This window comes from Lathyrus oleraceus, chromosome 7, assembly GCF_024323335.1.
Source record: "Lathyrus oleraceus cultivar Zhongwan6 chromosome 7, CAAS_Psat_ZW6_1.0, whole genome shotgun sequence".
In the NCBI taxonomy this organism is placed as follows: Eukaryota; Viridiplantae; Streptophyta; class Magnoliopsida; order Fabales; family Fabaceae; genus Lathyrus; species Lathyrus oleraceus.
Genome location: NC_066585.1, coordinates 542,215,932 through 542,228,627, shown reverse-complemented (window position 1 = coordinate 542,228,627; position 12,696 = coordinate 542,215,932). Strand labels below are relative to the sequence as shown.

Genomic DNA, 12,696 nt, shown 5'->3' with positions numbered 1-12,696 from the left:
TCAAACATTGTTTTTTGAGATCTAGCAACCTAAATCCTATATCTATCCTAAAGCCTATACCTATCACATTAATGATACAATTGCTATCGTCGCTGTCTGTTTTTTCTTTGTCTCTAATCTCACTAAACTTCACTTTAGTTCAACAAGCTTCAAGGTTTTCCAACAAAAGTGCTCAGATAGAATTTTATTTTGAAAAAGATAGATGAGGGGAGAAACCTTGTACTTGGTTTCAAAAACAGAGGAGATTCTACCAAGTTTCACTTAATTTAATTGTATAATTTACCACTAAAGTTTACAATGTCACTTTCAGATATAGTGGTATAAGAATTAGTAACTTTGATAAAACAATGAATTAAGAATACTAGAAATTAACAGCAGCAACAACAACAAAAACAAAAAGCTAAATTTTGCAAAGTGGCAAATTGGCTATACCAAAACAAATCCAAACAAAAGAAAAGCAAAAGACAAGAATAGAGAGTTAAGTCCCAAATACTCCAAGACCATAGAAGCAGCAGAGCTTGGTGCTGAATGGTTGTGTTGAGATGAAGTAGGAGGAGGAGGAAGTGGATGAACAAGAACTGAAACTTTCATTCCATTTAAGCATTGGCCATTACCACAAATGAAGTAATATCTCATAGTCTTATTCAGTAATATGAAATCTTTCCCACTAGACCAATTTCCAACAGCACTGTCTAGGGTACAGTTATCATAACCAGTTTGGTTCACTTCAAACACGTTGTACTGATTCTTCTGATACCTAAATGCTGTTAGTTGCAACAAAATTAAACAGGTTATTCGATGTAAACAAATCTAAGAAAAGCGGTGAAAATAGAAAGAGTGGTAAGATCTGTAATGAGTACTTACAAATGAAATCGCCGACATAGAAAGTGTGGTTATTGGCCCAAAGAGTGTAGTTCATACCAGGGTTCCAGCCACGGTTAGCACCTACGATGTGGTCGGTTGCAGAAACAGGAAGAGGAGAGAGTGTGAAGAGAAAAACGAAGAGGAAGAAGAAGGTTAGTATGAAGAATGAGGAAGAAAGAGCCATGTTAGGTTGAGAAGAGAAAGAGGTATGGTTGTTTTTGTTATATTACTTTGGATTTGTTAGAGAGAAGCAACGGTAACATTAGATTTTGACACGCTGTCAATTATTTGATTGGGGTCCTACAAAGTTGGCAGACAGGGACTGATTCCTTAGCTGGCTGGATCAGAGTGTCACTAAACAAATGCCTCTTTATTTTTTATTTACAAAATGTAAAGAAACGTATCCATCTATCTATTCTTTTACTTCAAATCTCAGTTGACATGAAAAGAGAGAAAAAAAGTTCTATTTAGTTGATTAATTAAATTTTTTATTCAAATATCCTTGTATTTTTTAAAAAAATCTAAAATAATTTTTTTTTTTCAATCTATCCTATTTTAAAGAGGGGGTCAGATGAATTGGTGTCTCCTCTTAAACTTAGAGAGGATGCGCCAATTGGATTGGTTAGACCACCTTGTGTTATCAATCCAATTTGCGCATATGTGTTAAGTTTAAAAGGAGGCGCCAATTGGTTTGACACATGTGTGTGTTTCGTAATTTTTTTGAAAAATATTGTGCATAATAGATAAAGTCGAAATCGGACCAATTCATATTAATATTAATACTCGTTTACATAAAAAAGACTAATGTTGATGACCGGTATCACCTAACTGACATCCGGTCCCACATCCCTTAACTACCCGAACTCGTGACCCTAACCCACGTTGATGAATCACCCTAGGTGTTTGAGTATCTGAGGACCCAGGATCATCACCACCAACTGCAGGAGATTGCCTGAGATAGTCAGACAAATTAGTGTAGTCTTGTGTATGCATCGAAGGGGTACCGTCATAGCTGAGTTCATGACCCATGTCAGAGTAGTTAAGTTGTGTTTGAGTTGTTGGAGGACGACCAGGACAATTGAAGGGAGACATTGGTGTGAATGATGCATTGAGGAAAGGTTGAAATGATTGTTGTGGTGTTTGGTAGACATATGGTTGTTGAATGTTTTGGTTTTGAGATGTTTTGGCTTCTCGGCTATGGTAGGAAGAGGGACAGTTGATGTTAAATGATCGTTGAGTGTTTTGGATAAGGCGACTATGGTAGGATAATGTGTTGGATACATAGCAATGTTGGGTATCTTGATGATGATCTAGTTGGTGGTGGTGGTACGGGATATGCTCTTGGTATTGTGGTTGGGTGTATGGCATGTTATGGTTGTATGTTTGTGTGTTTGTGGATCGAAAATTTTGATGGATAGGGGGTTGCGAGTAGTCGGTCTGACAATGTTGTTAGGGGTTAGATGTTGAGCCATCTGGTGTGTAAGTTGTCTGGCGTGGGTCGTATAGGTACATATCCTCGACGATGAACTCAAATCCAACCGATCTATATCAAGCCATATAATTACGACTTGGTTTTTCTTTAGTTGGCATCACATCATTTGTTAAGACATGGTCTTTGCGGTGCTTCCATTTGCGACACTCAGATCTAACGAAGTTTTGTCATGGGTTAAAGTTCCATTGGTCGTTAACTTTGCGTAGATGTCATTCTTCTAGGTTTGCCGGGGGATCTGGGATGTGTTAAAACATACTGAACTGCAATTTAACACGATCACTATTGTGCATCTCCCTAGTGGTGAATCTTATGATCAGTGTGCATGCAGTCCAAACAGTTGTGTCTTGTTCGTTGATTTCATGGTCATGATCCAAAATTAGATATGGACGCCAAATGAACTGAAATGTGAACAAATATTAGATTATAAATTTGGTAGAAGAAATTAACAAATTATTACGAAATAATTTGGTTAATGGTCATACATGTGTCGGTCGAAGGTGATCCAAGAGATTGTGATACTGGGTAATACAATGTCTATGACATTTGTTATAACTCATACCACGTGCCGACCATCTGCACCATAAAAGTAAAAATGTTATTTAGAGATGATAATCGATAAATATTATTTAGAGATAATAATTGGTCAGAACAACCTATTTTAGGTTGGCTTCTACCTTCGCAACTAGAGGTGAAAAATGGAGTGCAGTGTTAATGTCGGGTCAAATATTTAATGAATGTCGTATGAAAGTGATGAAAGAGGAAAATATCAAAGCTAACACACACACGGTTACAGTCTTTGACTGTCATAGGTAAAATTTCAGTGTACAGGAAACAATTGACCACAATGTGGGGAGGCCAAATTTATCCTATGATGTCAAACTAAACAGAAGTTGGTGCGATTGTGGAAAGTTCCAGGCCTTCCGTATTCCTTGCTCTCATGTCATTGTGGCATGTGAACATACTCGCTAGGACGCTTATAACCATTTATCTGATGTTTACAAGGCCATTACCGTCATGAATGTGTACAACAAAAGCTTCTCAATGCTATCAATTGAGGAATACTGACCTCCATATGAATGTGACATAGTTTGGCACAACGATGGGATGCGAAGAAAGAAAAAAGGACGGCCAAACAACACGCGTATTAGAACAGAAATGGATACGATTGACAAAATGATAAGATTATGTAGTATATGTCGTCAACTAGGACACAGTAAGAACAAATGTCACAATCTAGGAGCAACATCTACATCATAATCTTTTTGTAAACTTGAAATTTTGTAACCTTTGATTTTTATATATCATTAACTTTTTGTTACAACAAGGTTAACAACAAACATCACTACAACATAAGCAAAATTAAAATAGAACATTTTTAACTTTTTACAACAATCAAACTGATGTCATCTCGTCCAAACATCATTTTTCTATCATCCTTATTAGTTTTGACTCGCACCCATCCAAATATACTATCGAGTCTCTCAATACTTCTAATTTTTTCCCTTCTGGTATTTTTCCATCTAACCAACGAACCATCTCCCTCTTCAGTTGATCGAAACTACAAATGTTCTAGAAGAGTATCAACATCGGAGGCTTGTCTCTCGAATAAATCATTTTTCCATAGCGACGACGAACACCAAACATGTTTGCAATATGACAAAATGAGATGTGGAAAAATGAATCATACAACACCTCTATTTATAACCAAAAAAATTGCACATTACACTGAGGCGTTAGACCAATTGCGCCTAGTCTTCCAAATAACACATGAGCGTCAATTGGATTAACATCACAAAATGTTATAGTCAGTCTAATTTGGCCCTCCACTTAAAGTTTAAGGGTAGGCGCCAATTGGTCTTGCGCCTATGCCTTTTACGTAAAAAAAAATTGAAATTGAATTTGGGAATTTTTTTGAAAACAAAATTATTTAAAAAAAATTAAAAAAAATAAAGATATTTGAGTAAACAATTTCAATTACTTTCGCATCATTCTTGATTTTTTATATATTTTATGGTAACATCATTATATAATTAGAGAGAATTTCCATAAGAGTTTGCCAATTGGGGTTTGTAGAGAGAAAGAGACTAGAGAAATAGGGTATAGAGAAATAGGTGAGAAATAGGGAAGAGAGATTAAATAATGGTGGGCCCTACCACCTTTTAGTTTTTCCCTAATTGAGCGAAGAAAGTGGGAAGAGAAGCTTTTTTATGAAAGTGTTCCATTGATACCCTTTATTCTTTTTTATATGAATCATTTGTGTATTTTTTATTTATTGAAAAGTGACTATGTACTTGTAATGAACCGAAAGACTACATAACTTATGAAAATATTTGAATAAGGAATGAATCAAAATATAATTAAGTTATTTATTAATTGAATATATAAAATAAAAATTAAATATTAATTTAATAATGAATAGATATTAAAATTTACAGGGTAATTGATGCGTTGTTTCGCAAGTATACGAACGCGTCAGAGTAATATAAAAGATTGTCGAATCCACAGAGACCAAGTGTCAATCTATCGTTATCTATTGTTATGGTGTTTATCAAAGGCAATCGAAATAAGTATTTTTTGGAGTGTGCAATAAAAAGTAAAGTGTTGAATAAAGATTAATTAATAAAGACAGGGTCGGATGTAATTCACGTAATCAATTAATAATCCAAGTACTTGCTAATAGAATTACTTATGGGCAATGTTTCCTACTTTGAAAATAACTAATTTAACAGGAACTGTCGCTTTCGCGTATTCAGAACCGAGTTGTACTCCCTAATCAAACCCTCTTATTGTCACTTATAAAAAGGCGCGCATTGCGTTAGAGTAGTAAACCTATTTTTAAGAAATATAGTATCTTGACTAAGTTGAAAAGTATTATACCCTGGATTTCTTAACCAAAAGAGGTTCTCACGAACCAGACTCTAAACTTATAAACGCGTCCGAAAATAGTTTTAAAATCTCTTTTCTTCTTAAGTTAAAAACTCCTAATGAACTAAACAAAGCGCTTTCGCTGTTTTTGAAATAGTTAAAAACAATTAAGTTTAAAAAGACGTTGGACGGCTTTCGATCTTACCCAACGGAAATTAAGTGCGGGAAAACTTAAGTTGAAAGTTAAAATAGCCCTTAAGTGTTTCTACGAACAATTGTACGGATTATCGGTTCAATTACGATCCTTACATTCTAACCTTATAGATTTAGTTAGACATGGTAAAGTAAAAGTCCATTAAAATAAATAAAAGTAGTGCGAGTGCGGAAAGTAAATAAAAGTAGTGCGAGTGCGGAAAATAAATAATTTAAAGCGAGTGCGGGAAATAAATAAAGTAAAGCGAGTGCGAGGAAATAAATGAAAGTAAAGTGAGTGCGAGGAAATAAATGAAAGTAAAGCGAGTGCGAGGAAATAAATAAAGTAAAGCGAGTGCGGAAAATAAATAAGATAAAGACAAGTAATAAAAACCTGCTCCAATTGGAGGGTTGAATAAATTGCAAAGCCGAAATGAAAATGGCGACAGGATTAACTTCCTTCCAAAGTGCTCCAAACTCGATTACAGACTCTATCACAGACTCGATTACACAATTGTGGTAACACTTCAATGCGAAGCGATTACCACTTTATAATACTGAATATATGCCTAAGTGAAACAAAGTTGCTCTGAGTTTGCCTCTGCTCTAAGTTTGGATCATTGTAAAAGTGATTTCGAGTTTCTATTTATAAGCAAGTAAAAAGATGGAAATGACAAGGATGCCCTTCAACTTGAAAATGGGAGGGAAAAACGTTCCTCTTGTGGCACCCGCCACAAGGCCAATCTGAGGCGCCTTAGTGGAAGTAGTGGGGAACGTGGTAGTTGAGGGAAGTTGAGCTTGGACACGTCATGGCAGGGTCTATGGCGCCAGCCATGGGGTAGACCACAAGTACAAAATGCTGAATTTTAGGGTTTTTAGCTCTTTTTCACTCCTTTTCTCGATCGGGGCTCCGATTAAAGTAAAAACCTGAAAACAAAGGAAAACATAGCAATAACACAACAAAATGATAATAAAACAACTAGAATGCATGTGAAATCGGAGTCGAAAATACGGTAAATTTCAGTGTTATCAGTAATGCAAAAATATAAACAGTAAATTAGTCATTTGAATAAAAAGATTTAAATAAAGTTTTGCAGGGTCATTTTTGTAAATTTAAAAGATTATTTTCTCTACTCCTTCTATTATACTAAACAATCACTTGAATCTACTCTATTTCTTATCTCTTTCCTCTTTCTCTCACTCTCTCTTACTTTTTTTCTCTCTTCAGAAGTTGTATTTCAAATCAATCAAACCCTTAAATATTTAAGGCTTAAATAATCCTTGATCACTGCAAGTTGGCGTATTTTTTAATTTGATCTCTTAATTTTTTTTGAAATAGTCCATGAATATTAAAGTCATTTTGATTTTAGTGTTTAAAGTGAAAATCCGCAGAAAAATTTGAAAAAAAAATTGCATGAAACTTTGTTGTAGGGACAAGTTTGAAGAATTTTATAAGGATATAGGAAGTGGAGCACAAACATTGTTTTAGGAGGAACCCTTGGCTAGAGGGAAAAGTTTGAAGAATTTCTATTCGGGTTTGTATAGTCTAGTTATAGAAAAGGAAGTGTTAGTTAGAGACTCAATAAGGAGAGAGGGCGGGGACCAGTTTAGAATGTTAGATGATTTGGTACTTTGGATTTGGATGAGGAGAACAAAAAGTTAGAGGAGGAAATTAGAGAAAATATGCAAAAAATATCTTTGAGGGAGAACGTTAAGAAAAGTTGGAGATGGTCTAGAAGTGTTTACTGAGTTAAAGAAGCATATTCTTTGATCGTGGGCGGTTTGATTAATGTTGACATTGAAGAGAAGGCTTTTGCGGTTGAGTGGAGCAAACTAGTTCTATTTAAAGTTTTGATATTGGTTTGTAGGATTGGGAAAAATAAAATCGAATAAAGATAATGTAATCAAAAGAGGCATCTTGATGACATTCAATTGACAACTTGGAGGTGGCTTAAGAGTAAGGTGAATGGATTTGACTTTGCTCTTAGTCAATGGATATAAACCCAATACAGTGTGTATGATGGAAAGATTAAATGTGTGTTTGAAGGTTGTGAAGTTTGTCCAGTATGTGCAAGGAGTCGTGTAGAGTAAGTTCTTATTTCTGTTGGTTTTATTTGTATCTGAAGTGTTGTTGTGGTAAGGTTTTGCTTACATTTGGAGATCATCATCCAAGGAATTGTCTGCGTGCTAATAAGTTTGATTGAAGTTTGTTTGTGAGTATGGGTGGTTCTTCTTGATGCAGTGATGCATGTGCATATTTGGTTGTTATTTTTCTTTGTGGTTGTAACTAAGTCCAAGTTGTGAGCAGGGTAGGTATTAGTCTAGTCTAGCTGTTATGATAACAAAACGTGTTTATGTTTTTAAGCACCAATGTTGCTTTGTATTTATATGTTGGTGTTGGGTATAAAAATAACACCTAACATTTATTAAGAAAATTAAGCTAAGTGTGTTAATAAGGGATTGAGTAGCCCGTGTGCAAGTGCAAACTCATGTGTGACAAAAGAAAAAGATTATGAATAGAGATTATTCATTACACTCCATATATTTTACTCAAACTTTATGAATTTTTAAAATTATTTCTTGTGTCATTTTTAGATAATAAAATTTGAACACAATTGTGATACTGGAAACCACCACAATTTATTATAAATTGACCAGATAATACTATTCAGATTTTTTTATTGTTGAAGAAATCTCTCTATGGCCTAAAACAAACCCGTTGTGCTTGGTACCAAAGATTTGTTGATTTTATCTTCACTATTGGTTTCTCTAACAGCAAGTCTAATAATTATCTATTTAATTATCGCAAAGGAAATGACATGGCATACATTCTACTTTATGTTGACGACATCATTCTTACTACATCATCTGATGCTCTTCATTAATCTATTATGTCACTTCTTGCCTTTAAATTTTCCATGAAAGACTTAGGCACTCTGAGCTATTTTTTGGGTCTTGCACTTACATGTCATGCATGAGGCTTATTTCTTAGTAAAAAAAATGTTGCCAAAATAATTAAGCGGGCAGGCGTGACCTCATGCAAACTAACAACTACGTAGTGGATACCAAACTTAAACTAAGTATCTCTTACATAGACTATACATAGTACCAAAGATTAGTAAATTCATTATAATATCTGACATTCACAAGACCAAATATCTCATATGATGTTCAACAAGTGCGCCCACACATGCATGACCTAAAGGATGATCATATGAATGCACTAAAATGCATTCTGCAATACAATAAAGGTACTTTTGACCATGGCATTCATCTATATAAATCATTTATCTCTGGTTTTACCTCCTACACATATGCAGATTGAGGTGGAAGCACCGACACTAGACGTCTCACCTCTGGATATTGTATTTTCCTCGGCGATAACTTAATTTCTTTGACACATAAGCGTCAACCAAATTTATCTCGTTCAAGTGCTGAAGTCGAATATAGAGGGGTTACAAATTTCATATTTGAATCTTGCTAGATCTGAAACCTTCTATTGGAACTACATTTTCTGATTCATAAGGCTACTCTAGTACATTAAGATGATATTAGTGCAATATATCTCTCGGGTAATCATGTTCAACATCAACGCACCAAGCCCGTGGACAAGACCATGTCCTTGATGTTCCATCATGCTATCAAATTATCGACATATTCACTAAAGGTCTTCCGCACATTCTATTCAAGGATTTTTAAGACAGTCTCAGTGTAAGCCGACTTCCCGCTTCGATTGCGGGGGTGTGACAAAATGTGAGACAATATCAAAATATTCCTAAAATAAATATGTACATAATTGTAGTGATTATTATAACCTAGAATCTCTCTCAAGTATTATTGTATATATTCTCACCAAATTAATGAAAAAGCACATAGTATTCATCTTCCAGATACGCTACACATTAGAGGAAGCATATAAGTAAGATTCACATTGTTCCACCTGTAACGCCCTAAAAACCCCGACTCATAATTAACGAATAAAATTGTATATTTTAGGTGTTACTCAAACATAACATGCATACTTTCCAATTAATCTCAAAACTCGCAGCCGAATTCAAAACAATAAGCATCATTTCAAATATTTCTTCAAAAGAGGTACTCAACAAAATTAACAAATTCAAACATTAACTCAGAGCAATTCAACATCACATTCCCTGATGTTATAGATCAGAGAAATAATTCCAACTAAATGACAACAAAACAATAAAGAAATGAAGAGAGTCTCATATACCTTTTCCAACTCATAATATCACTTACTCCTCCTAAGTATATGTACCATAATATACAAAACAAACAACAAATGAGTGAGAATACGCTAAAACATATTAACGATGTAAAAAAATAAAAGGGTAGCTCAAATCACATATCAACAACACACATTTCATTTACACAATAACACAACAATTTAATTCACGTATCCTTTATGTATATAATGTGACTCACAACTCGACTCTATGCATGTGGTACCAATTTGGACATCAAAGGTTTGTTACTAATGGTTTCACATTCGCATCAAGTCCTAACTTCTGAACCCCAGGTCCCCGCTTCTAAACCCGGGACGATCACTGGTCCCCACTTCTAAACATGTGACTCGCATCTCTCAACACACTGACACAAAATGATACACGACATACAAAGTAATGCAACAACAATAACAACACTTATTGCTCCACTTCTAACCATAATCAACATGAATACAACATTCACAATACTCTCCACTTCTGAACTACTCACCTTAACACCACAACCATAATTACATTCACAACACATAATTATATTCACACATCACAAGTCATACACGTAATCATAATTCACGTCTTATAATCATGCAAATTAATATGATTATTATTTCATCATCAAAAGAATTCACATTAATTAATTAAATTTGTCAAATACACTAAAACAACAGTCAACCATAAACCACACAAGAAACAACATTGAAATTCAGACCTATCACTAAAAAAATGGTCACTAGTGGTTATAACGACTAGGTCTTCACCTGGGTGACAACTGTCACCCAGCCTTTCACCGCCCCCTTTCACAATCTGTTACCCTGTGACGATTGGCAGGAGAAGTCTTGTCTGGAGATGACTGACGATTGTCAGCCATCCCAGACGCATGACGGCCAGCCTGTCACGCTCGTGACGCCTGTCACACTGTTGCACAAGGCAACATCTGCGTTTTGGCCATGGGAGCTCACCCGAAGCTCTGATTTCGATCTCCAGCACCCAATTCGCACAAAAAACAAAATATTGATTTTATTTTATTTTATAAATTTATTAATTTTTAAAGTTAATAATAATTATTTAATCCCATTAAATAAAAGAAATAATAAAAAGAAAAACGGAGAGAGATGTTATATAATTACATAAATAAATAAATGAAATAACTTCTAATATTATAATTTAGTATAAATACCTAACAACAATATCTTTTTGTATTTTATCTTAATAAGAGAGAATTTCCATAAGAGTTTTGCTAATCCGGGTTTGTAGAGAGAAAGAGACTAGAGAAAGAGGGGAAAGAGAAACAGGTGAGAAATACTCCTTTTCTTCTATTTGGGACATCAATAAAATAGGGAAGAGAGATTAAGTTGGTGGGTCCTAGCACCTTTTTTTCTCCCCAATTGAGCGAAAAAAGTGGAAACAAAAGCTTTTTTTTATAAGTGTGTTCCATTAATACCCTTTACTTTTTTTATAAGAATCATTTGTGTATTTTTTTAATTGAAAATGGCTTTGTACTTATAATGAACCGAAAGACTACATAACATATGAAAATATCTGGATAAGGAAATAAATGAATCAAAGTATAATTAAGTTATTTATTAATTGAATATATAAAATAAAAATTAAATATTAATTTAATAATGAATAGATATTAAAATTTAAAGGGTAATGCAAAAATATAAACAGTGAATTAGTCATTTGAATAAAAAGATTTAAATAAAGTTTTGACAGGGTCATTTTTATAAGTTTAAAATATTATTATATTTCTCTTCTCTTTCTATTATACTAAATAATGAATGCAATCTACTTTATTTCTTACCTCTTTTCCTTTTCTCTCTTCACAACTTCTCTTTCAAACCAATCAAATCCTAAAAATATTTAAGGTTTAAATAGTCGTTTGATTCCTGCAAGTTGATATATTTTTTCAATTTGATCTTTGAATCTTTTTTTTTTTGAAATAGTCCATGAATGTTAAAATCATTTTGATTTTAATCCTTAAAGTGAAAAATCGCATAAATTTTTTGATAGAAAATCCACCGGAAACCTGCAAATTTTGAATCCACAAGAAATTTCAAAGGAAAATCTGCAGGAAACTCGCAAGTTTTCCTACGAATTTTGATTTTAAGAACTGAAACCAAAAGGATTTAACATTCAGGAATTATTTTCAAACAAATAAAACTTCATAGATCAAATTGAAAAACACGCCAACTTGCAGAGATCAAATGACTATTTAACCCAATATTTAATCGTTGTAGAGAAGCTTGGAAATCAGTGGTCGACATCTTGAGAAATACGTTGCCTTTATTAAACAACAATAAACTTTTAATAGGCATTCATATTGTCCTGTTAAAGTTTGTCTTGTATGTCGTACTTGTCTATTATCTTTCTTTCTTTAAGGTTTTCTCAAATATTGTGTCTAAACTAAATTATCTCTTTAAAAAAAGTGTGGGGTGGGGGAGCGGAAAGGAGAACAGTAAGTTGGATTCACTTGGATAAGGTGTCTTGGGAGAAGGTAGAATGAGGGTTAGGAATAAAAAAATCTAACGATTTTTAATTTAGTTTTGCTAGGAAAGTGGAAATTGAGGTATCTTAATGAAAAAGATAGGTGGTGAATTAAAGTCTTAGAATGTAAGTACCGAAGGTTCGACAGTGGAGCGAGTACGGTCGATAAATTTATCTTTTTGTGATTGAGAGATGTATAGTCAATCGATAGAGATGAGGGTGTCTCTGAAAGCAATGGTTTGATGATAGTCTATCTATCTAGGGATATAGGAAGTGGAACACAAACATCATTTTGGGAGGAACACTTAGCTAGAGGGAGAAGTTTGAAGAATTTATATTCAGGTTTGTATAGGCTAGTTGTAGAAAGGGAAGCGTTACTTAGAGACTCGGTAAGGAGAAATAGCGGGGGACCCGTTTGAAATGTTAGATGATTTGGGACTTTGGATGAAGAGAACAAAAAGTTAAAGGAGGAAATTAGAGAAAATGTGCAAAGAATATATTTGAGGGACAACATTAAGAAAACTTGGAGATGGTCTAGAACTGTTTACTTAGTTA

The 12,696-nt window shown here is 34.0% G+C and overlaps 1 protein-coding gene across 1 annotated transcript; it reads right to left on the bottom strand.

The window, feature by feature from the left end:
• Positions 1–313: 313 nt before the first annotated feature.
• LOC127107228 (lamin-like protein) lies at positions 314–1,120 on the bottom strand. The gene is made up of 2 exons (XM_051044529.1): positions 865–1,120; positions 314–764 (listed from the first exon to the last, which is right to left on the bottom strand). Exons 1-2 carry the CDS (start codon positions 1,046–1,048, stop codon positions 427–429), a joined length of 522 nt encoding a protein of 173 aa, XP_050900486.1. The 5' UTR covers positions 1,049–1,120; the 3' UTR covers positions 314–426.
• Between the last annotated feature and the right edge of the window lie 11,576 nt (positions 1,121–12,696).

Coding starts and splice junctions, on each gene's coding strand:
- LOC127107228 (XM_051044529.1), bottom strand. CDS start 1,048: ATGGCTCTTTCTTCCTCATTCTTCATACTAACCTTCTTCTTCCTCTTC. Junction 765..864: donor CTATGTCGGCGATTTCATTT/GTAAGTACTCAT, acceptor TGCAACTAACAG/CATTTAGGTATCAGAAGAAT.